General features: G+C 36.9%; 3 protein-coding genes and 1 pseudogene across 3 annotated transcripts; 1 reads left to right on the plus strand and 3 right to left on the minus strand.

The window, feature by feature from the left end:
* Window positions 1–7,203: 7,203 nt before the first annotated feature.
* On the minus strand, window positions 7,204–7,506 carry LOC130943534 (uncharacterized). The gene is made up of 2 exons (XM_057871451.1): window positions 7,342–7,506; window positions 7,204–7,251 (listed from the first exon to the last, which is right to left on the minus strand). Exons 1-2 carry the CDS (start codon window positions 7,495–7,497, stop codon window positions 7,204–7,206), a joined length of 204 nt encoding a protein of 67 aa, XP_057727434.1. The 5' UTR covers window positions 7,498–7,506.
* Window positions 7,507–8,442: 936 nt separating this feature from the next.
* On the plus strand, window positions 8,443–11,499 carry LOC130945762 (alkaline/neutral invertase E, chloroplastic-like; annotated as a pseudogene).
* Window positions 11,500–22,097: 10,598 nt separating this feature from the next.
* LOC130945763 (protein FAR-RED ELONGATED HYPOCOTYL 3-like) lies at window positions 22,098–23,830 on the minus strand. The gene is made up of 6 exons (XM_057874467.1): window positions 23,728–23,830; window positions 23,193–23,392; window positions 22,627–23,115; window positions 22,452–22,529; window positions 22,217–22,375; window positions 22,098–22,124 (listed from the first exon to the last, which is right to left on the minus strand). Exons 1-6 carry the CDS (start codon window positions 23,828–23,830, stop codon window positions 22,098–22,100), a joined length of 1,056 nt encoding a protein of 351 aa, XP_057730450.1.
* A 378-nt stretch (window positions 23,831–24,208) lies between these two features.
* Window positions 24,209–25,241, minus strand: LOC130945764 (protein FAR1-RELATED SEQUENCE 5-like). The gene is made up of 2 exons (XM_057874469.1): window positions 25,176–25,241; window positions 24,209–24,949 (listed from the first exon to the last, which is right to left on the minus strand). The coding sequence occupies exons 1-2, from the start codon at window positions 25,239–25,241 to the stop codon at window positions 24,209–24,211; spliced, it is 807 nt and encodes a 268-aa protein (XP_057730452.1).
* Between the last annotated feature and the right edge of the window lie 1,183 nt (window positions 25,242–26,424).

Raw genomic sequence — 26,424 nt, forward strand, 5'->3', positions numbered from 1 at the left:
TTCGGCGTCGAGTATGAGGGCTCGTTTTAAGTTAAAAAATTTTGAAGGTTCTTCCTCTAATCCGGAGAAAGTGGAGGGGGAGGTTGAAGTGAACCAACCGATTCCGAGAAAGAAAGGTATCGTGTTTAAGAAGAGAAAGTCTGAAAACCTGGAGGAGGGGAAGAAGGTGGTTGATCTTGACGAATTGGCGAATTTCATCGTGAAGCAAGAGAAGCTCCACTCGTTTGAGGAAGAGGGTGATGGCTCGTCACTGTGGGACAAGAATTTCCCTTTTAATGTGGTGGCGGACGAAGTTGTGCAGTCTGCTTCTGATGTTACTCGGATTGATGAAGTAGGAGATCTTGGAATAGACCAATTCATGCAGGTCTGTTGTGTTTTAAATATATATATATATATATATATATATATATATATATATATATATATATTTTTTTTGAAGCAATTAATTGGTTCTGCAATAATGCAGGTTTTGGGCTTTCGGCTTGCTAGCATTGGTCGGAGCCAAGAAAAGAGGCATAGAAAGATGTTGCAGTGTGCATCTGAGAGCACCGAGTTAAAAGGTCAGCTTGAGACGAAAGAGAGTATGCTTGCCGAGCTTGAGAAGGAGTTAGCTGCTGTGAAGGAGAATTTGAAAGTTGAGAAAGAGAAACATGAAAGTGTTTCCGAGGCTTTAGAAAAGAAGAAAAGTGAATTGAGTTCTATGAGTGAAAAGATCGTTGAGGTTACGATGAAAATGAAGCAAATGGAATCTAGTCGGCAGTCTGATATCTTAGATGCTTTTGCAGAGGGTTTTGAACGTGCGGTAATTCAGGCTAAGTTTTTGTTTCCTGGCAGTGACTTTACTGCCATGGATCCGAGTAAAGTAGTTCGGAATGATGAGTTAGTTGATGATGAAGATGAAGCTGAAGAGGGTGACGATAATTTGGCTGACTGAGATATTAGGCTGTATTTTGGGTTTTTTGCTTTAAAGTGGAATTATGTTATTCCTGTAAGAACTTGTTTGCTTTTTGTTTGATGACTGACGTACAGTTGTTTTGGCCATTATGGCTTTGACGTTGCTTAATTTGTTATCTGATATATCTGTTGGATTAGGATGTGGTTAATCCTGATTTTATTTTTTCCCGTCTGAGGGTCTGAGTAATTTGCGCATGAGTTATCAATGCGACTTAACGTTTGGCCGATGATATATAGATGTGTGTGTTTGTCGGTTTGTAATGAGAGACAATGTATAAGAGATATATAGAATAGATATGCTAAAACAAATTTTATTTAGTGCAGTACCTTTACAATTGAGATAGGTAAGCTAGCCTCGTTAAAACCTTCTTGAGCAAAACCATATATGGAAAAATCCCAAGTTAGGAAAAAGAGTACTAGCGTGCTGCATCTTGTTAGCTGTAGTATTTCTTTAATGAAGTGACATTCCATGTGTTAGGAAGTGTTGTTCCGTCTAATTCCTCTAGTTGATAGGCGCCTCTACCAATCACTTGACGTACTCTATAAGGTCCGTCCCATGTTGCGGCAAGCTTACCGTGGGTAGGTGGCTTGCGGGCTGTTTCAGTTTTTCGTAACACCAAATCGCCTTGGCGAAAGGACCTCGGTTTGACCGTCTTGTTGTGACGTTGAGCTATTCGTTGCTGTAATGCCTTCTGCTGAATTGTTGCCATTGCTCGGATTTCTTCGACCAAGTCTAGCTCGGCTCGACGGGCTTCATCATGGGCTTCATGTTGTGTTCTTAAGGAGTTTTGTGATATCTCAACCGGAATCATTGCATCGGAACCATACACCAAACGAAATGGTGTTTCCTTTGTTGTTGAATGCACCGAAGTGTTGTATCCCCATAAGATTTCTGGAACAAGTTCGGCCCAAAGGCCTTTAGCATTGTCGAGTTTCTTCCTTAGAGATTGGAGAAGGACCTTGTTGGCAGCTTCTGCTAAACCATTTGATTGAGGATGTTCTACTGAGGAAAAATGCTGTTTTACTTTTAAATTCTGCAAAAAAGTTTGAAAATTATGGTCTATGAACTGCCGACCATTGTCAGTCACAATGTGTTGTGGTATACCAAATCTGCAGATTATATGTTGCCACACAAATGATATCATTTGTACCGATGTAATTCTGGCTAGAGGTTGAGCTTCAATCCATTTGGAAAAGTAATCGATTGCGACGACTAAAAATTTTACCTGTCTGGGTGCCGTGGGGAAAGGTCCGAGGATATCAATTCCCCATTTATGAAATGGCCAGCTTACCGTTGACTGATGTAATTCTTCGGCTGGAATGTTAAGTACTGGGGCGTGCTTCTGGCAATGTTCACAAGTTCGAACTTTTTTCTGGCTGTCTTCCCATATGGTCGGCCAGTAAAAACCTGCACGGAGAATTTTGCGTGCTAAACTTCTGGCGCCTGAGTGTATTCCACAGATGCCCTCGTGAACTTCGGCTAGGGCTATTTCGGCCTCGGCCCTGTCTAAGCATTTTAATAATGGTCGAGAATAGCCTCGCCGGTATAATTCGTCATTCAGCAATATAAAAAATGATGCTTGTCTTTTTCAGATATTGAATGTATGGCCTCTGCCAAGAATCCTCGGGTTGCAGGTTGCCGATCATATTTATGCTCGGCTCCTGTAAAGTTGACTGCAAAAGTGAAGCGTTATGTGACTGACTAGTAGCTAATTTAGATAGTATATCTGCCCTGTGATTTTGATCTCTTTCTATGTGGGTAATTTCAACTTTCGAAAAACGAGTAATCAGTTTATTAACAATTTCAAGATATTTTAGTAGAATAGGGTCCTTTGTTTGAAAATGCTGATTTACTTGTTGAACCACTAACAAAGAATCACAATAAACATGTAAGTTATTGACTTGCAATTCGATTGCTAACCTGAGCCCTGCAATGAGGGCTTCGTATTCGGCCTGATTGTTACTGGCTTTGAAGAAAAATCGGAGAGAATGTTCAAATATTACTCCCTCGGGGTTTTCCAAGAGTATTCCTGCACCAGCTCCTTGTGGGTTTGATGCTCCATCAACGAATAGCACCCATTTTTCGCCATCCTCGTTCTGGGTGGGTCCTGTAAATTCGGCAATAAAATCAGCTAAAAATTGTGACTTTATAGATGTCCTAGGTTGGTAACAGATGTCGAACTCCGAGAGTTCGATGGACCATTTGATCAATCGTCCGGCAAGCTCGGGTCTGGCGAGTATTTGGCGTAATGGTTGAGACGTCCTAACATTGATCGTGTGACTCTGAAAATAAGGACGAAGCCTTCTTGCTGAAAAAACAAGGGCGTAAGCTAGTTTCTCCAACTTCGGGTATCGAAGCTCGGCGTTCTGGAGTGATTTGCTCACAAAATAGACTGGCTGTTGAGTCTTATTGTTTTCTGCAACAAGGACAGCACTAACGGATATATCAGTGATAGACAAATATAAATATAAGGGTTCACCGACTTTGGGCTTTTGTAAAACAGGTGGTTTAGAAAGGAATTTTTTGAAATTTTGAAATGCCAGTTCACAGTTTTCATCCCAGTGAAAAGCTGTGTTTTTTCGTAAGCAGTGGAAAAAACTCGCCGATTTAGATGCTAAACATGGTAAGAATCTAGACAGTGCTGCTAGTCGTCCTGTTAATCTCTGCACTTCCTTTATGTTTGTGGGACTGCTCATATCTAGAATGGCCTGACATTTCTCTGGGTTGGCCTCGATTCCTCGGTTGGTCAGAATAAACCCGAGGAATTTCCCACCTTTGACACCAAAGGCACATTTTTCTGGATTAAGTCTCATTCTGTAAACTCGGATCTGACCGAATATCTCTGTAAGATCGTCGACATGACTCTCCCCGATCTTTGTCTTGGCCACCATGTCATCAACGTAGACCTCTAGGTTTCTGCCGATCTGTTGGTCGAAGACTTTGTTCATTAGCCGTTGGTATGTGGCTCCTGCATTCTTTAAGCCAAAAGGCATGACATTATAGCAATAGTTACCATATTCAGTTATAAAAGCAGTTTTCTCTTGATCTGATGGATGCATAAAGATCTGGTTGTATCCGGAGTATGCATCCATAAAACTTAATGTACCATAACCGCAAGAGTTATCTACTAAAGTATCAATTGAAGGTAGAGGATATGCGTCTTTTGGACATGCTTTATTTAAGTCTGTGAAATCAACGCACATACGCCATTTACCGTTATGTTTCTTTACCATTACGATGTTGGCTAGCCAGGTTGTGAATCTGATTTCTCGTATGAAATTTGCATCGATTAGCTTTTTAGCCTCGGCCATGGATGCCAATCTTTTTTCTGTGCCGAGGTTTCTTTTTTTCTGGGCTACTGGTCGGGCTACCGGGCTGATGGCGAGCTTATGCGTAATGACTGAAGGGCTAATTCCTGGCATGTCCCCTGACGTCCAGGCAAATAGGTCGGCGTTCTGTCGTAGGAAGTTGATGAGCTTGTCTTTCGCTTCGCCTTTTATGGATGCGCCAATAAAGGTAAATTTGGTTGGATCATCTGTCAGGGTGAGCTTGATCAGTTCTTCATTTGGTAGAGGGCGATCTTGAAGGTCGGCTCGGAGATCTAGTTCGGTAAGCATCGGTTGCTCTGCGCCTATGGAGTTTACACGTCTGTCACTATTTCTTTTGATGGGCTTTAGGCTAGTGTTGTAACAGTGCCGAGCATCTTGTAGGTCGCCATGGACTATGGCCACAGTATTATCCTGCAAAGGAAACTTGATACAAAGATGAACAGTAGATACAATTGCGGCAAACCTGTTTAAAAAGGGTCGCCCTACAATAAGGTTGTAAGGGCTAAAACTGTCAACCACTAAATATTGAATGTCTTGTGTTCTAGATGCAGGTTGTTCTCCCAATGTGGTTTGTAACCAGACTGAACCCATGACCGGGACTCGCTCTCCTGAGAAACCGACCAAGTCCCCTACAGATGGTTGCAAAATGTTAGCACTTAATTTCATTTTTTCAAATGTAGTGAAGAATAAAACGTCGGCACTGCTGCCTGGATCCAGCAGTACTTTCCGAACTATTAAATCGCCCAGCTGAATAGAGATTACAACAGGGTCATCGAGATTCGTGTCTTGAGCATGATAATCGGTCTGGGAGAAGGTTATCTCAGGTGCTTTTTGTGTCGGCTGAGTATTGTTGGTCGTGTCCGTCAGGGCGAGCATTGCTCTGTATGTGCATTTGCGTGCAGAGCTTGTACATCCTCCCCCAGCATAGCCTCCAGAAATGCAATTGATTATACCCCTGGGTTGGGCAGGAACTTTCTCTTTGTCCTTTGATGGAGTTGCTACCGAGGATGGATCCGCAGCAGAAGTGGGTCTCTTTTGCATGTGACCTGCAATGAATTTGTCAAGGTGCCCCTGTCTCGCCAAACGTTCAAGGAGATCTTTAGCAATCACACATTCATCGGTTGTATGACCGAACTTCTGATGGAATGTACAATACTTGGATTTATCAACATTTTTGGTTCTGGGTAATTCCCGGCTTTCCGTGGAGGTTTGATCAGCTTAGAATTTAATATCTCCTTGATAATGTCGTCTCGTTTGGTGTTGAACTGTGTATATGACTCGTATCGGGGTACTGGTTTGAAGCTTTTTCTAGTTTCGCGGGGCTTCTCGTCGTCTTTGATGATTGCCGACTTTTCTGTTTTCCGAGCTTGACGGAGTTCTTCGATGTCTATTTGTCCTTTAGCCTTCTCGCGGAACTCGGCCAGGGTTTTTGGTTTAGCTACCGCGATAGCTTCCTGGAATTTCCCTGGGCGGAGGCCACTTTTGATAGCATGTAGGTGGACTTCAGGGTGGAGGTCAGGGATCCTCATTGCTATTTTCGTGAAACGGGTGATGTAATCCTTTAGGCTTTCTTGAGGGCCTTGTTTAACAGTTGTTAAATAGTCCGAGTCATGTAGGTAAATAGCGGACGCTGCAAAATGGTCCTCAAACTGCTTCGCCAGTTCCTGAAATCGGGAAATAGAATCTGCAGGCAAAGAGCAAAACCAGTCAAGTGCAGGACCATCTAAGAAAGAAGGAAAACAACGGCAGAGAATAGGATCAGATGCACCGTTAACAATCATAATTGATCGGAACTTCTTGATGTGTTGCTTTGGGTCTCCCAATCCATCATAAGGAGTCAATGTTGTTGGTAGAGTAAACTGCCTAGGTAGCTGGAAATTCATGATGTCCGCCGTGAACGGTCCTGTAGAATTGTCAAGCTCGTCCTTATCAGTTTCGGCTCTTTTTTCGCTGTCGTGTGGACCGCCGCCTTCCTCATCCTGAGGTGTCTCCGACACGTGTGTACGATGTTCCTCGTCGTTATTTCGCTCATCATGATTGTTACCATGCTCAATGCGGGCGTTGATTAATTGCTCGATTTGTTGTTGCATCCGTTGATTCTCGTTTCTCATATGCTCATTAGCCTCGGCCATGCGCTGATTCGCCTGTTGAAGTTCGGTTACCATACGAAGGAGCTCCGATGGGGTGGGAGGAGGTGCGTCAGCCATCGTCGAGGTATTTGGGGCCTGAAAGAGAGGGACTTCAAACTTCGGGCCCCACGGTGGGCGCCAAATGTTCTTGCCTGATTATAGCCGAACTATAGGTCGTCCCCGAGCAATGGTAGGCCGAGCTTGTTTTTGGGGCTGTTGTGTTCCACCACCGGCCAGCAGAGCCAAAAAGGAGAGGGGGGGAGGTACCTGCAAAAGTACTCCGACGCTCAAGTCAGTTTAGAAGAGTTTATTCTTAGAAAGTAAAAGGTCAAGAAAGGTCTCCCCTTTCCGATTCTTTCTGATTGCTTTTTATAACCGAGATACCGTAACAGTCATATTCCTTAACGTACCTTTTAAGGCGTAACTGATCATAGGGTTATTTAACGCCATAAACTCGGCGTAAAGGATTTGTCGGTTATCAAGACGTCGCCGAGTTATAACTCGTAACCGACGTATAACGGTCGTATCACAAACCAAACATGGAGAAGCATAAATTGAACCTTCTGGTGATGATACACCAAAGCATTAAAACAGAAACATGCAGTTGAAGTCACCAATCGGGTACATCAAATCAAACAAACTAATTATTTTCATTCAGGTTCTAAATTTCCGTGGGTGATATGCAAACTAATAAGGTAGCAAGCATAAAAGCAAAGAAAATGGCACAAGTTGACGACAGTTTGAGGTTTGTGCCACAAAACAGCCACTTCCTCCATCAGAACTTGCCAAATCATTCTTTCTTTCCTATCCCATGCGACATGTTATAGATCCCTCGTCCCTGAAAAAAAGCGAAGTACCTCAGAAAATGAGAGAAGACTTGCTGAACATGTTCAATCATGTAAATTTTTCAGTAAAATAATCAACTTACAATCATGTACAATGAAGTTGCTGCCAAAGCAACTGGGATTGCAACAGATGTAATCTTATCATATGGTCCCTTCAAGTACGTATGTTTATGGATATTCTGGAAATACTTTTGCTTCTCAACAAGCTTCTCTCGTGGTCTGAAAGGTGGTTCCGACATCCTGCGTAACATAACGAACAACAATCTCAAATGCTTTTGTGAAGAATAAAGGGCACTATAAACAAATGAGATTGAAATTCCCTCAAAGAGAAATACTTGAAGCCAAATCAGGCATGAAACACGAGCAAAAAATAAAATACAGATTAAAAGCCACAATATAGTGAATATAACAACTGAACTATCCGCACAACCCACCAATAATTTCTGTCAACTAAAGTGCCTACTTTCAACTATACATGGTTGTTTCATTTTAATGAACATAACTGCACGCCCAATCAAATTCTAGCATTTCAAACTTGTGATGGTTTCGTAGTAAAATAAATATCATCCCTCAAGTTAAAAAGTAGGAACAGAACAAACCACCCCTAAATCAAACTGCATTCCGAATACAATAATTTTTTCCCCTAGTACCTTATTAGGGCATTACATTGCATCAAATAATCCAACTAATCCTAACAAAAATATGCACTACCGTTTATGTTTCGACAACAATTTCAACAATATTCGATCCAATGTCACAACCCCTAATCAATTTTTCCTTTTTTGAATTAAAAAAAAAGGAGAATCGCAGCTAGCGTAGCATGAGTGAAACCGGGACTTGCAGAAAACACGAAGCGTACAAAGTAAAAAGGGACAAGAAATAAATAACTGTACTAAGCAACAGAGAAAAGAATTAGAAGAAAGAGAAGCTCACTCAGAACGAAGGAAACGGGTCTTCGAAAATGTGGGAGCTGAGAGAAACGGAGATGAACACGCCCTTCTGGTCTTGAATCTCTGAAACAATCTAGCGTCTTCGATTGACCAAGATAGCCGCACATCACAAAATTACGTTACTGCCCTTTCCTCATTTCGGGTTAATAAACTGGACCAGGCTAATTTCCTTACGACGATGGAGTTCGCGCGAAACGGTGTCGTTTCGCCTCTAGATTTTCATTTCCCCTACCGATGAAAAACGAAGAGGTTCGAAGGGGAAAACCGAGGATCTTCAACTACAATTCACAGGTAAAGATACTTCCCTTGTTGAGATCATATGAAACAACAATTTTTTGTGTTCTGTATTTCATCTTCCTCTATTATTAGTAATTTTCACCGTTTATTTGAATTCTTCGTTTCTTTGTTCAGCTGAAGATAGTTATGATTAGAATTCAGAATTCAGAAAACTGTGTTGATTATGATGTTACTGTTCGTTCTTATATTATATGATATTATATACTTAGTGGCATTTACTATTTAGCACCATGATATCACAGTTGCATTCATATAGTCACAGTGTGATTAATGATTACTAATAATATTAATATGTTTTTATTTTTGCTGTTCATCTTCTGTTCGATATTTTGATTCTTAAGAGAGGATCAGTAAAACAGGTCAGAGTCATGGCTGCTTCAGAAGCTGTTCTGCAAGTTGTGTGTGGTTCAAGTTCTTATGATTTTCATTATGTGAGGTCCAATAAATCCAAGGGATTTAACACAAGGAAAAGAAGTTCAGTGCATGTCCAAGCACAAATTAGTTCAAGACAATTCCATGCTTCTAAGGGGAAGCATGTGTTTCACGGTACTAATAAATTGGAATCTCTTGTTTGTAACTGGAAACAGGTTGAAAGTGTCAATGGAAACACAAATAACGGTCATGAAGGTGCCTGGTCTAAGTTGGATAAAAGACAGAATTCAGGTTCTCTTGATGAGATTGTGACTGAGAGCGCACGACTTGGAGAAGTGATGGGGTTAGATGTTGCGGTAAAACATGAAAATGGAGGTTTTACATCTAAGGACAAGTTGCATATTGATGGACTTCGTAGAGATTCATTGAACAAGTTCAGTGAGAATTCGATAGAGGATGAAGCATGGGATTTACTGAGGAACTCTATTGTTTATTACTGTAATAATCCCATTGGAACCGTTGCTGCTAATGATCCTAGCAGTACTGTTATATTGAACTATGATCAGGTCTTTATCCGTGACTTTGTACCTTCTGGGATAGCTTTCCTCTTGAAAGGGGAGTATGTATAGTGCGGAGTTTTATTCTTCATACCCTTCTGTTACAGGTAATTTCTTGAAATTTTACTTGATGGTTTATTCATCTTTACTAGTTATGCTAGTTGGTAGGGTAATAACTAATCAGGTTTTGGAAGAGTTGGGAGAAAACCATGGATTGTCATAGTCCTGGGCAAGGTTTGATGCCTGCTAGTTTCAAGGTGCAGACTATTCTCCTAGATGGAGGTGATGCTGCAACTGAAGAATTCTTGGATCCTGATTTTGGTGAAGCTGCAATTGGTCGTGTTGCACACTTGCATCAGTTGATTCTGGTGGTAATTCTTACTGTTCTATGACTCTTAATTATTAGTTCATACATGAATCCTTCTTCTTTTTCTCCCTTTTTTGAAATTTTAATTTTTCTGATGCTGCATTAAGTAGTAACACTATAGTATTCTATTGGCAGGATTATGGTGGATTATATTGTTGTGAGCATATGAAAAATGCACTGGAGACTTATCCGTGCAAGAGAGAGTTGATGTGCAAACTGGAATTAAGATGATTTTAAAGGGGTGCCTGGCTGATGGTTTTGATATGTTTCCTACTTTGCTGGTTACCAATGGTTCATGTATGACTGGTCATCGGATGGGAATACATGGTCAGCCTTTGGAGATACAAGTTAGTTGCTCCTATTTTTGCTTCTAAAATAGCCATCTTCTTATGAGGATATGGACCCTAGCCAATGAATACTAATTTGAAACTCCATGCTTGTTTTTGTTCCAAAAGGCATTGTTTTATTCAGCACTACTTTGTGCACGTGAGATGCTTACCCCAGAAGATGGATCAGCTGATCTTATTCGAGCACTTCACAACCGTCTAGTTGCATTATCATTTCATATAAGGGAGTATTACTGGATTGATATGAGAAAAGTCAATGAAATCTACAGATACAGAGGAATACTCCTATGATGCTGTTAACAAATTCAATATATATCCAGAGCAAATTCCTCCATGGTTGGTTGAATTTATGCCAAGCAAAGGAGGCTATTTGATTGGTAACCTGCAACTGGCTCGCATGGGCTTCCATTTCTTCTCCCTTGGAAACTTGTGGTCCATTGTAAGTAGTCTGGCCACTGCAGAACAATCACATGCAATTTTAGACCTTATTGAAGCAAAATGGGCAGAATTAGTAGCTGACATGCCATTCAAGATATGTTACCCGGCTATCGACGGACAGGCATGACGGATTATTACCGGAAGTGATCCCAAGAACGCGTATGCCATTCAACATTACTCTATCCGATGTTATAAACTTTTAGTTTCAATCATTTTCATTCACCTTTTATTTCCCTTGCAGTCCTTGGTCCTACCACAATGAAGGGTTGTGGCCAACTTTGCTCTGGCAGGTTAGTCCCTTGTCCTGCCTCTTCTTTCTCTTAACAGATACTATCTATGCTACCCTCATCTGCCAACCAATGGGCCTCGTCTATCTGTTGATTGTCCAAAAACTTTAGCTAAATTGTTTAAGGCAAATGAGAGGCAATTCGAACAAAAATGATGTATTTCCTTTTTCCATTTGGTCGAAGTTCTGACTTTTTTCAGAAACTTTCCACACCTATATTACAGTTCTTACTAGAAGTAGTATGCACAAATTGTCAATTGATGATTATCACAAAGGTTTCATTTTTTTTTATCTTTTTGGCAGCTTACTGTTGCGTGCATTAAGATGAATAGAGCAGATATTGCTTCAAAGGCCGTCCAAGTTGCTGAGAGGCGCATATCGAAAGACAAGTGGCCTGAGTATTATGACACCAAACGAGCTAGATTTATTGGGAAGCAAGCACGGCTTTTTCAGACTTGTTCTATTGCTGGATACCTTGTGGCGAAACAACTACTTGCCAACCCAGATGCTGCTAAGTTCCTCATTAATGAAGAGGATTCAGAGCTGATAAATGCCCTTTCTTGTATGATCAGCGCAAACCCAAGAAGAAGGAAACGAGGTAGGAAGAAGCAGAGCTTCATAGTTTGAGTTGATAGTTTGAAATTTTGATTTGATTTGGATAGTGATATATGTTTTGTAAGGAAAATGCTACTTCTAAAACACTAATCAGTCTTTAGTCAGCCTTTAATAATATTTAATTACTTTTTTATTAAAACATATTTCTATTTTTTAGATACATATCTATAATTAAACTTAATTTAAATATTAAAAACAAAAATTTCTCTAACTTCTTACCTACTTCATAGTTAGTTATTATGACTTTGCTTCTTTTACCTCACATAACAAATAAGATTTATTATTATTTCTTTTATGTAACACGCACACTGTATTAGTGAAACAGAAACGATATAAGTACCTTAAATATGCTCATTGAATATGCTCATGAAGTTGCCGCTCTCCACGCTCAGCTGAAGCACCCTCTCGTCTTTATTGGTGAAAGGTAGCACCGCCTTCCACACCTGTGCTTAATTAGTTTGTTAAGAAACATCATGTTCAACATCTTTAATTATATTTAAAAATAAACATAAAAGAAGGAACATCCACTAAATTATGAACACAACATTTTGTGAAAAAAAAGTTCATACACACTACTCAAATTCTGTACACAATTTCTTATATTATGCAAGAGATGAAGATGAGAAATTGTTTTGGATGTGTTGCAATTCAATCTTGTTGGCGTTTGAAAAAAATTCTACCTGTTATAACCAAGTGTAATTTATCCACAATGCATGAACAATTAACAAAAAAAATAAACATAACAAAATAACTAAGGCTAATTGAGTCTCCTAACAACATGAAAAATAAAGAGATGATATCCTAGATTAATGAGCAAAATATGTCCATTATAATAGCTAATTATATTTGCACAGTGCTATGTTTTCCGGTTTCTCCTATTGACCATTCTGCATGTTACCTCTTCTAATCTTCTTGTTAGCTTAGCAGTGTTTGGCGCAGTGCAAGAATCTCTCAACTCTTTTCTTTTATTCCTTTGAGGTGCACGGCGTAAAAGGGCATGGACAACAGCCTCCACGGTATTCAGATAACCATTCCACGGATCAAGCACGATGTCTAGTAGGTACTTCCTCCTCATTGTAGTCATGTCTTCCTGCATGCATTAATGTTTAATGCCATCAAACAATAATATCATAAAAAATATTAGAAACATTGTTCTAAATGGATCTATGATCTACCGTTGTCCAAACTGGCACAACATAATCATCCATGTCAAGAGTTTCTGGATCCCATGAGTCCATGAATTTAATGACAAAAACTCCGCAGTCATAACTAACAATCAAGAGAAAAACAAATATGCTTCAATTTAATTTGGTGTTGATAGCCAATAAAATAAGACATCACATTGAACCATACCTGTTTGATTGAATCGGAACATCCACATAAAAGGGCTTTCCTATACCTTCGTCCTAGACTTTATACCATGAAAAAGTGAGTTGGGCCAACTCGTCAATAAGCTTGGCCTGTATATAAGAAGACATACGAAAATTATTCAGATGCAATTGGTTATTGATCTTAATTGGACATGATTGAAATTTGTATCGACCGTATTTATACTTACTGCATATTCATCCACTTTCATCCTATGATCCATAAGAGGGGGTCTAAATAGGGAGTCAAGAACAAAGAATGTCGTACTTTTTGGATGAAAAGCATACAACCACCAGTGATTATCCCAGCAGATTAGTACAAAGAACTGCATCATGCTCAGATTTTATTTTTCAATACTCTTACAAAAATATAAAGTGATGCACAAAAAACTTTATAATTGTTGGATGGAATATTTTTGAACATATACCGTATGTCTCTTGGCCGTCTCTACCTTGTTGAACAGACGAATCTCGTTTCTCCAATATTCTGCTAATCCCACATACTCTGAGTTGTATTTGTCTTCAAATTTTTCAATATTCGTAGGTGTCATAACACGCCCCTGGACACATTTAGTCCGTATTAATTTATTACTAAGTGTATTAGTGTAAACACAAGTAAAAAGTAACATTGATATGTGTTCATCATACCAATATCATTGGGTTAATGCAGTAGAATTCTTCTTGAAACCTCTTGGCTATGAGCTCATTAAAGATGACACACATGCACTTTATCACTTGCATATGCATAAAAGCATAAAGGGCAAAACGAAATAAGATAATAGAAGTAGGTTAAAATTCTATGTACAAAGCTATTATTTGTTAGATTTTTTACCCGACCATCGACCCATTCCCTCTTTTTTAATGTTTTTAGATCTCTTCGTGTTAAGTCCAACGTATAATGTGTCTGGTACTACGATAACTTCATCCAACAGATTTCTGTCATCTATTATTCATATGTACACCTTTTCTTTTGCTTCTTCATTAAAATCCGGTGGGATTATAACTGGAGCAGGCGTTGGTGGAGTGTTATTGACAGATGTGGGTTTCGAGGAAAGCCTATTGCACTCTTCAGCATCATCTTGGGGAATTCCATGATCAATCTCGTCGCTTTCCATATTATTCACACTTTCGTGGGGTCCGGAATACACAACCATATCTAAACACTTTGATGTCCTGCACTCCCCAAATAAAAGATGGACAGTCAATCCAGAGAAATCCACATTACAACAGCTTAAATACTAGTGTACATATTGTATCCCTAGATTGAAACAACAATAATTGGTACATGTACTTACTTTACACTCGATTCATTGACAACATGGTGCTCTTCGTTGCAAACGGGATTAGCTGCTCCACAATCAGCAACAACTTCTTCTTGGAGCTCATGACTACACACACTATGTACTTTATCTCAATATTATATAACAGAAACGGTGTTACTAAAAGACATCTAAATTTACAAAATGGCATACAAATAATTGTTGAAACACATCCAAATTGATACAAATAACATTTGTTTATTTCAATACTATTATACATCAGGTATAGGTAAATTATAATAGCGATAATTAGTAAATGTGCTTACTTTTCAATACTAGCATTGACAGCATGGTGTTTTTCGTTGTTCACGGGACTAGGTACTCCACAATCAGCAACAACTTCTTCTTGGAGCTAATGATTACACACAGTAAGTCATTTAACTCATTATAATACAACAGAAAGGGACTTACTTAAACACATCTAAAATTACACAATGTTACACAGATAATTGTTGAAACACATCCAAAATGATACAAATAAGACATATTCATTCCAATACTAGTGTAGATATCGTATAGGTAAATTGTAACATCAATAATTAGTAAATGCACTTACTTTTCAATGCTAGCATCGACAACTTCTTAGAGATCAAAACTATACACACCAAGTCATTCAATTATTATATAATATAATGAATAATGACACTCATACAAATCTAGCCACAGAAAGAAGGAATATAAAATTAATTCTAAAGTAAAACGTCATTTAAACTTGCTTACGGTTTTTGGTGCCATTCAACACTCGATCTGGAGACAAGGGAACATTAATTTTATCTGAGGATGTTGAACCTGGATTATCTCTATGACATAATTCTTTATCACTAATGTTAGTCGGTGAAAAATTTTTCCTCATCTGACTCGGCAATAATTTTTTTCGGTCTTTTTCTTGTTTGCTCCTTAGTCCGAGGTCTAACTTGTGCACCCTGTTGCTTATCATGTGTTCTCTTTTGTGGTTTATCATTGTTGCCCTTTTCTCTCTCGGATTTTTGAAACTCATCAATTTTCCGAATTACACTATATTAACACTTAATTAATTCTCAAGCGTAGCTCCATAGTAAAAAAAATTAAATACACATACATATGTATTTATACCGATTCTCGAACTTGTTCTTCCTTTACTACTTCTCTAAGCTCAACAACAGTCCATGATTCAACGCCACCAAAATATCCGCTAAGGTCTTCGTGCTTGTTCGTATGCAAGTAAAGTATCTGCCACAAAAATACATGAGCAAATTAGCACTAACGTTCAAGCGAATCTAGGTATAACAAGTGATACGGCTCAACTTAGCAAGAGAGCAAACAAGCATCTATCAATAGTCCTTATGCCATCTTCCTTATACTTCCTTAAGCCCTCTTTAACACAGTCATAGATGTGTCTACCCCGAAAATATCTCATTGGATTACGCACATCTATCACGCCCGGGATGAATGAAGTGGTAATATACTTATTACTGGAAGCAAACAGAAAGGCCTTCATGACAAACATTATGAAGTAGCGCCGGAACTCTTCGTTTTCTACTTCTGTTGTAACTGAGCATTTAATAACATGAGTCTTAAGCTCTTTTTTGGTTCTGCCTTCAAAGGTCTCTATAAGGTGGCGATGCTTCTTCGGATCTAATTTCGAGAAGCTGTCACCTGTAAAACGAAAATCATCACAGGGTTGAGAGAAGTATTACTACATCCAAAAAACACTAACTAGCAATAGACTTACTAGGCACCATAAAATAGAACATATATGCACTTTACATTAAATATATATTTTACGTATTATCCTTTGCAGGGAGCCCCAATGCTTGATTTATCACTCGTGCATTCACCGGTATGTTTCCGATCTCAACTTCCAAATGCATTCGATCCTTGTTATATGACCGTGCCAGGACAACAATCAAATCTTGGTTCATCGACCACATAGGGATGTGCCTCAGGCATCCAAAATCCATTTTCTCAACTTCTTGGTATTTGATCGGATATTTATCTTTTAGATGCTCCATCATATCCACAAAGGCAGTTGGAGAGCAGTGGGTATCAAGTGTTTTCTAAAAAATTGAGCCACTAGTTAGTATATGTGAAACTGTGTACTTCACTTGCTATCCTCGAAAATTTCTAAAGTGAGAAACAAACTACCTTTTTAGGACTCTGATTTTTTCAGTCTTCCAACTATTTTTTAACGTTGTTAACATTAGATTCATCAAGACTGCCATCGAAAGCCTTACTAGCTGCTGAATTAGTTGTATAGTACGTAAATCAATAGAGCGATTAATCAACTTATCATCGATTATTTATTACGTACTGTACAACTAATCATTTTCTTCCTATAAAATTTGAGTAGTTTTAAAATAAAATACCAGTAATCAAATGCTCATTCATTGAGGCATTATTCTTTCAAATACTTTGATGATGGCCGAGAGTTCTAGTGATCACTAACTTCATATATGCAAGTCGTGTTTTCTTTAGATATCAGGTATTTAGTGAGTTGGGTTGTCTAAACCTATAATTTTGGATGTGTACTATTATCAATTTTGGTTATATAATAGGCATAAATTTAGGATGTGTTATCTTATAAATTTGGATTTATAATCTTATCATAGGTATGAGTTTCGGATGTGTTGATGAGGTAATTAGCGCGGATTATTATGATTTGGGATGTGTTTATGTTATTACCTCAATTCTACAAGTGTTTTCGGTGAAAACTTTATGTTTAACCTTATGATATGAACAATATGCAATGTAGAATCATAATGCTAATTAAAAAACGTAATTCAGCTGGTCCAAAGAAAGGAAAATTAGCAGTTAGTAAGGCTTCCAATGGCAGACTTGATGAATCTAATGTTAACAATGTCAAAAAGAAAGTTCGAAGGCCGAAAAAACCAGAGGGTCCTAAAAAGGTAGTTTGTTTCTCACTTTAAACATTTTCGAGGATAGCAAGTGAAGTACACAGTTTCACATATACTAACTAGTGGCTCAATTTTTCTCCAACTGTCATTGCGGATATGATGGAGCATCTAAAAGATAAATATCCGATTAAATACCAAGAAGTTGAGAAAATGGGTTTTGGATGCCTGAGACATATCCCTAAGTGGTCGATGAACCAATATTTGATTGTCGCCCTGGCACGGTCATATAACAAGGATCGAATGCATTTGGAATTTGAGACCGGAGACATACCGGTGAATGCACAAGTGATAAGTCAAGCATTGGGACTCCCTGCAAAGGGTAATACATAAAATATATATTTAATGTAAAGTGCATATATGTTCTCTTTTACGGTGCCTAGTAAGTCTATTGCTAGTTAGTATTTTTTGGATGTAGTAATACTTCTCTCAACCCTATGGTTTCCGTTTTACAGGTGATAGCTTCCCGAAATTAGATCTGAAGAAGCATCATCACCTCATAGAGACCTTTGAAGACAGAACCCAAAATGAGGTTAAGACCCATGTTATTAGATGCTCAATTACAACAGAAGTAGAAAATGAGGAGTTCCGACGCTACTTCATATTGTTTGTCATAAAGGCTTTTCTGTTTGCTTCTAGTAATAAGTATATTACCACTTCATTCATACCGGGCGTGATAGATGTGCGTAATCCAATGAGATTTTTTGGGATAGACACATCTATGACTGTGTTAAGGCGGGCTTAAGGAAATATAAGGAAGATGGCATAAGGACTATTGATGGATGCACGTTTGCTCTCTTGGTAAGTTGAGTCGTATCACTTGTTATACCTAGATTAGCTTGAACGGAAGTGCTAATTTGCTCATGTGTTTTTGTGGCAGATACTTTACTTGCATACGAACAAACACGGGGACCTTAGGGAATATTCTGGTGGCGTTGAACCATGGACTAAGGAATGGACTGTCGCTGAGCTTAGAGAAGTAGTAAAGAAAGAACAAGTTCGGAAATTGGTATAAATACATATGTATGTGTATTTAATTTTTTTTATTATGGACCTACGCTTGAGAATTAATTAACAGTGTTAATAGGATCTAATTCGCAAGATTGATGAGTTATGAAAATTCGAGAGGGAAAAGGGCAACAATGATGAACCACAAAAGAGAACACATAATAAGCGACGGGGTGCATAAATTAGATCTCGGACTAAGGAGCGAACAAGAGAAAGGCCGAAAAAAATTGTTGCCGAGTCAGATAAGGAAAAATTTTTCACCGAGACTGACATTAGCGATAAAGAATTATGTCATAGAGAGAACTCAGGCTCAACATCCTCAGATAAAATTAATGTTTTCTTGTCTCGAGATCGAGTGTTGAATGGCAGCAAAAATAAATGACATTTTACTTTAGAATTAATTTTATATTCCTTCTTTCTGTGACTAGATTGGTATGAGTGCAATTATTCATTATATTATATAATAATTGAATGACTTGGTGTGTATAGTCTTGATCTCCAAGAAGTTGTCGATGCTAGCATTGAAAAGTAAGTGCATTTATTAATTATTGATGTTACAATTTACCTATACGATATGTACACTAGTATTGGAATGAATATGTCTTATTTGTATCATTTTGGATGTGTTTCAGCAATTAACTGTGTAACATTGTGTAATTTTAGATGTGTTTAAGTAAGTCTCTTTCTGTTATATTATAATGAAGTAAATGACTTACTGTGTGTAGCCATGAGCTCTAAGAAGAAATTGTTGCTGATTGTGGAGAACCTAGTCCCGTGAACAACGAAAAATACCATGTTGTCAATACTAGTATTGAAAAGTAAGCACATTTACTAATTATCGCTGTTATAATTTACCTATACGAGATGTATAATAGTATTGAAATAAACAAATGTTATTTGTATCAATTTAGATGTGTTTCAACAATTATTTGTATACCATTTTATAAATTTAGATGTCTTTTAGTAACGCCATTTCTGTTATATTATATTGAGATAAAGTACATAGTGGGTGTAGTCATGAGTTCCAAGAAGAAGTTGTTGCTGATTGTGGAGCAACTAACCCGTGAGCAACGAAGAACACCATGTTATCAATGAATCGAATGTAAAGTAAGTACATGTACCAATTATTGTTGTTTCAATCTAGGGATACAATATGTACACTAGTATTTAAGCTGTTGTAATGTGGATTTTTTTGGATTGACTATCTATCTTTTATTTGGGGAGTGCAAGACATCAAAGTGTTTAGATATGGTTGTGTATTCCAGACCCCACGAAAGTGTGAATAATATGGAAAGCGGCGAGGTTGATCATGGAATATCCCAAGATGATGCTGAATAGTGCAATAGGCTTTTCTCGAAACCCACATCTGTCAATAATCCCACCGGATTTTGATGAAGATGCAAAAGAAAAGGTGTACAGATGGATAATAGATGACAGAAATCTGTTGGATGAAGTTATCATGTGGTACTAGACACATTATATGTTGGACCTAGCACGAAGAGATCTGAAAACATTAAAAAGGAGGGAGTAGGTCGACGGTCGGTAAAAAATCTAACAAATAATAGCTATGTACATATAATTTTAACCTACTTTTATTATCTTTTTTCGTTTTGCCCTTTATGCTTTTATGCATGTGCAAGTGATAGAATGCATGTGTGCCATCTTTAATGAGCTCCCAGCCAAGAGGTTTCAAGAAGAATTCTACTGCATTAACCCAATGATATTAGTATGATGAACACATATCAATGTTACTTCTTTTACTTGTGTTTACACCAATACACTTAGTAATAAACTAATACGGACTAAATGTGTCCAGGGGCGTGTTATGACACCTATGAATGTTGAAAAATTTGAGGACAAATACAACTCAGAATATATGGTGATTAGCAGAATATTGGGAGAACGAGATGCATCTGTTCAACAAGGTAGAAGCGGCCAAGAGACATATGGTATATGTACAAAAATATTACATCCAACAATTATAAAGTTTTTTGTGCATCACTTTGTATTTTTGTAAGAGTATCAAAAAATAAAATCTGAGCATGATGTAATTCTTTGTACCAATCTGCCTGGGTAATCACTGGTGGTTGTATGCTTTTCATCCAAAAAGTACGACATTCTTTGCTCTTAACTCCCTATTTAGATCCCCTCTTACTGATCATAGGATGAAAGTGGATGAATATACGGTAAGTATAAATACGGTCGATACAAATTTCAATCATATCCAATTAAGAACAATAACCAATTGCATCTAAATAATTTTGGTATGTCCTCTTATATACAGGCCAAGCTTATTGACGAGTTGGCCCAACTCACTTTTTCATAGTACAAAGTCTAAGACGAGGGCATAGGAAAGTCCCTTTATGTGGATGTTCCGATTCAACCAAACAGATATGGTTCAATGTGATTTCTTATTTTATTGGCTATCAACACCAAATTAAATTGAAGCATATTTGCTTTTCTCTTGATTGCTAGTTATGACTGCGGAGTTTTTGTCATTAAATTTTTGGACTCATGGGATTCAGAAACTCTTGACATGGATGATTATGTTGTGCCAGTTTGGACAACGGTAGGTCATAGATTCATTTAGAACAATGTTTCTAATATTTTTTATGATATTATTGTTTGGTGACATTGAACATTAATGCATGCAGGAAGACATGGCTATAATGAGTAGGAAGTACCTACTAGACATTGTGCTTGATCCGTGGAATAGTTATCTGAATACCGTGGAGGCTATTGCACATGCCCCTTTACGTCGTGCGCCTCAAAGGAATAAAAGAAAATAGTTGAGAGATTCGTGGACTGTGCCAAACACTGCTGAGCTAGCAAGAAGAGCAAAGGAGGCAGCATGTAGGAGGGCCAATAGGAAAAATAGGAAAACATAGCACTGTGCAAATATAATTAGCTATTATAATGGACATATTTTGGTCATTAATCTAGGATATCATCTCTTTATTTTTCATTTTGTTAGGAGATTCAATTAGCCTTAGTTATTTTGCTATGTTTTTCTTTTTTGTTAATTTTTCATGCTTTGTGGATAAATAACACTTGGTTATAACAAGTAGAATTTTTTTCAAATGCCAACTAGATTGAGTTGCAACACATCCAAAACAATTTTTCATCTTCATCTCTTGCATGATATAAGGAATTGTGTACAGAATTTGAGTAGTGTGTATGAACTTCATTTTTACAAAAAGTTGTGTTTATAATTTAGTGGATGTTTGGAAACTAAAATGGGTATAATTCAATTTATGTTATCTGAGATGAGTATAAAGGTAAACTGGATTCATTTTGATATTGGTACGATTTAATTTACTTATTTTATTTTGTTTTTTTTACTAACATAATAACTTTGGAAATTAAGTATAAGCAAAAACCTTGAGATCTACTATCCTCTAAAGGACTTGTCACGTGATTTTTTTAGTTCCACAATTTATTAGTCATTTAATTGAGGAAGTAAGTATTTTTGTAGTTCCATTCAAATATAATTAGTTATCAAAATGGATATATTTTGCTCTTTAATCTAGGATGTCATTTTTGATGTTGTTAGGAGACTCAATTAACCTTAATTATTTTGTTATGTTTATCTTTCTGTTAATTGTTCATTTACTGTGCATACATTACACTTGGTTATGGCAGGTAAATTTTTTTTCAACTGCTAACTAGATTGACTTGCAACACATCCAAAATCATATCTTATCTTTTAAATTGGTTCCTGAACACATCTAAAACTCATTCATTTGAACCAATGAACCTAACTTTTGCAACTGCTAAGTAATATAACATAAGTAAGGTCCTCTATATTAATCAAACAAATTGTCACTCCAAAAATGAGAAACATACCCTACCTTTTTACGACACATCAAAAATGATATTTTTGTTCTACAAAAAAGAAATAGAACACATCGAAAATTCATAAATACAAATAAAATTGTCAACAAAAAAAAATCAGGATGCACCCTAATATGAAATTGGAATTTGGAATATGTAAGTGCTGGAGCTGCTATTGCATGTGTTATCCTTTAGTCATTATTCCTATAAGAATACGCCTACAAACAAATACAACAAACTAATGTCAACAAAGAATGGATGAATACAACTTAATATATAAATAAAAAATTCACTGATGCAAAAATCTTACATGAATAGAAGGGTTCTGGAATGAATTCAACAATATTGTAAATCCAACCGAGCTTAGGGAATCCATTTGCATATTTGTTGCATGATGAAAATGTTCAGGGATAGAAGACAAGGTGTTGTCTGTGAAATAATCTTCTTTAATAGGAACAAAATCTTGCATCTATACATGAACGATATTTAAATTACAAAATACAAAACTTATAACATACTCTCTAGCAATAAACACTAAAATAAACCTTAGGGTGTTTGCTAGCAGTAATGTGTCTCTCGGTGGCCTTGTTTAAATGTTTGTCTCCTTCAACAGCTGCAACTTTCTGTACATATGAAAATATCTTAAATTCAACATGCTAAACAGATGAAAAATATAACCAGAGTAAGATAATTGTTTAAACCATGGCCGTCATAACTAACCTTTGGATGTTTACTACTAGCTCGACGTTTCTTAGTACCATTCTTAATTTTTCGGTCCACATCCGCTTTGAGTCTCTTGAAGCTTGGATGCCCCCTAGGTACCACATGAGGAGGGCTTTGCAAAGCATTTAATCCATCAGGATACTCACTTGTGCGTATGCTTTCTGAATGTTTTTTCTGATGTTTGCTAAGTGCCACTATAGCACTCACAAAAGCAGAACGCAATATATCAGACTCCTCCTTGTCATGCACAAAGTCTTGGGCCACATTATAGAAGTCAACACACAGTCCCCTAAATATATTCATGCTTTCATCAGAGCGCCGTGAGTCGTAACTACTAATATGGGTGTGCTTACAATAAACATTCTTGCTCCACCGAGATAGTATATAAGACGAGTTCACCTTTTCAACCCTACAATGGGATAAAACCGATAAGACGTGGTAACAGAGGATACCATATGACTCAAACCTGAAGCAGTTGCACCTAACCTGGTGCGAAATAGGACAAAACGCAACTTCATACTTGCTGTAATAGACATCCCCTTAACTATCTTCTATTGAGTCACTTCATAGAAGTATTGGTTGTCCTTCACTATCCTTGGAGACAGGTTGCAGTCGCACTTTTTGATAAATTCGGCTTGAACATCGCGAAATATGCAGTTGTTGTACTCATATTGGAACTGCTTCTCAATAGGATAGTTCGATACACATGGGATCAGGTCCCTATTGTCTGCTGCATCGCATTCCAACTCCTGATTTTCTTTATCTGCAAGACAATTGTCATACTGGTGTACAAATTGAATTAAACTGTTCTTACACGTTAGGTACTTATCAAAGAAAGCATGCATGCTTTCACTCCGTTGTGTACTCCTCATGCCAGCCCAAAATTTGTGCTCTAGAAAAATAGGGACCCATATATTGTGAATATGATAGATATCTGCATTTTGAAAGATATATTTGCTTTTAAAATAGTCACCTATGTTGTGTCACTAAACATGCATGAAAGGATATTTAGCATAAGTTCATTTCTTTTAAAAAATCTAGTCAACACTTAAAACGACAAATAAACAGACCAATCAAGTTTTGGATGTGTATTCATACCATTAAGCCAGTTGTTGTCATGAAGCGTGTACTCTTCAATGAAGTCATACCATGAACTTTCAAATGATTCTCGCGAACGAGACTCCCAAATAATCCCATGCATTGTAGCTTTAATTTCCTCATATCAGCTCAACTTTCCAAGTTTATGGGGTATATTCCTTGTGATGTGCCAAATGCACAATCTATGCCTGGTGTTTGACATGACATTTCGAATGGCTGTTGCCATGGCCCCGCATTGGTCAGTTAAGATTCCATCTGGTGTTTTTTTCATACATTTTATAAATTTTCGCATGAGCCATTCAAAGGACTCAGTCTCTTCATTGCCAATAAAGCACACCCGAAAAGACATGACCTTTCGTGGTGATTGACACCCACAAATGCTACAACTGGCATCTTATACCTATAAAAAAATCAATATGTGGGGCAATTAGTGAGCTTGAAAATTAATGAAACCTTAAAAAAATAAACCAAGAAAAAGAAGTTACTTGTTGAGCTTGTATGTGGTGTCAAATGACACCACGTCACCAAAATACTCGTAAGCAGCTCTTGATCGAGCATCCGCCGAAAATGCATGCTTGAGACTATTGTCACTATAAACACAAATGTCGTAAAAAAAATTCGGGTTCTGCTCTTTCATCTTGGTAAAATAGTCCAGCATCTCTTGCGCATCAGTATCATCTCTATTGATTCGGAATTTACCAGATATATAATTTCTAACATCCTTCTCAAGAAATTTCATATTAGAACGACCACTAGCTTCATCAACAAGCGCCTGAAAAATCTTTGAAGGTCGTATACCAGCTTGGTCGTTGCGCTCAATGACATCCTTAACGTGCATGGAGAGTTTCCTGTTTTTCTTAAACATCCATGACAAACTGGGATCACACCGATGCGTGTGAGCTAATTCTACCTTCGACAGTCTCCATTTTCCAAGCTCTGTGTCAAGTTTCACATAGATGCGAGTTTTACAGTGTATAGCTGAGACTGTGTTTGACCTTTGGGTTACCAGATTCTTCTTTGTTCGGTATTCATCTCTACTGCACTGTATGGATTGGTTAATGGGTATCCTTCCATTCTTGTCGAAGTTAGTGTTTCTTATATGAGGCTCGAATTCCACTTTATTAGTATAGTTGTAGTAAAATTGGCGTGCTTCTTCGAGGGTTCCAAATAGCATCCCCACTTTTGAAATCTCCTCATCAGAAATGGTGGGATGAATTATGACCTAAAAAAAACAAAACATAATAACAAGAATTATGGCACAAGAATGACAAAATAATACGCGCATACATATATATTTATAGTGCCATTGCTCGGATATTTGGATGTGTTCACATGAATATATTAAAATATAATCTATAATTAGCATGCAAGTAAAAAAGTCGGCCATAAATATCAGAAGAATAAATTATTACATTATCAAAAATTCTAAAAGAAAAAATGTCAACTACCTCAGTCGTGCACTCAGTCTTTATAGCAGAATTACTTGAACTATTACAAATATTTATATCGTCCATATTAATATGGGTATCAAATGAGTAAATTTTTTCTGACGACGGCTGCGTGTTCAAGTCTATCACAAATGCCATGTTGATGTCTAAGATTATAAATAAAATAATGGTCATTATAATATTAGGAAAAGAAAAAATAGTTTTTAATTAAGTTATATGCAAATTAATAACGAAGTGTCCATATTAGTTAAACATTTTGAATCAGTAAGACAAAAAAAACATCTTGTGCTATTTTCTTGTGTTTATAGCATTTGAATAAGAAAAGATATAGGTGTATCTTCACCGCACTGAACATATGCATGTTGATACATGTTATGTCAACTAATAATGAAATGAGATACGACATTTTATTGTGTAATTTTAAATTTATTTGATAAATTTTTGGATGTGTTCTAAAAATATTTTTAGTTCGATTGTATTGTTTTGTATGTATAATAAATTTAGGAAATAAACTAATTTTAACCATTACCTAAAATACCAAATAATAACATCAATAAAAAAAATTAAAATGAATAAAAATACTAATGCTCAAACAAGTAATAAAAATTCTAACAAATACTATGATAATATATGTTAGATTTTTTTTATTCATAATCGAAAACTTAAATTAATTATTGATTATAATAATTTTGAAAACGTTAATGTTCAAATAAGTATCGAAAAAAATCCAACTAATAATAATTCAATAATAAACATTAGATGCATTTTATCGAATCAAAAATAAAAAAATTAATGGATGTGTTTCAAAAATATTTTGTATATAACATCATACTATTAAATGTGTTATAATTGAAAAAAAAAATACAGTATTTATGAACATACCATCTACATCTTCTTACTTAGACTCTAGATTTTTTTTGCTTCTTTACTTTTTTTTTCTTCTTTACTCAAACTAATTAAGTACAAAATATTTTATTTGTAACAACTCTATTAATAAAATCAAATATGATCAACTTTGTTCCAATTAAATAAGAATAGATTTTTTATGTTTATTTTTAAATATAATTAAAGATGTTGAACATGATATTTCTTAACAAACTAATTAAGCACATGTGTGGAAGGCGGTGCTACCTTTCACCGATGAAGACGAGAGGGTGCTTCAGCTGAGCGTGGAGAGCGACAACTTCATGAGCAGATTCAGTGAGAAAATTCAAGGTACCTGTATCGTTTCTATTTCACTAATGCAGTG

Source organism: Arachis stenosperma, chromosome 8 (genome assembly GCF_014773155.1).
Source record: "Arachis stenosperma cultivar V10309 chromosome 8, arast.V10309.gnm1.PFL2, whole genome shotgun sequence".
In the NCBI taxonomy this organism is placed as follows: domain Eukaryota; kingdom Viridiplantae; phylum Streptophyta; class Magnoliopsida; order Fabales; family Fabaceae; genus Arachis; species Arachis stenosperma.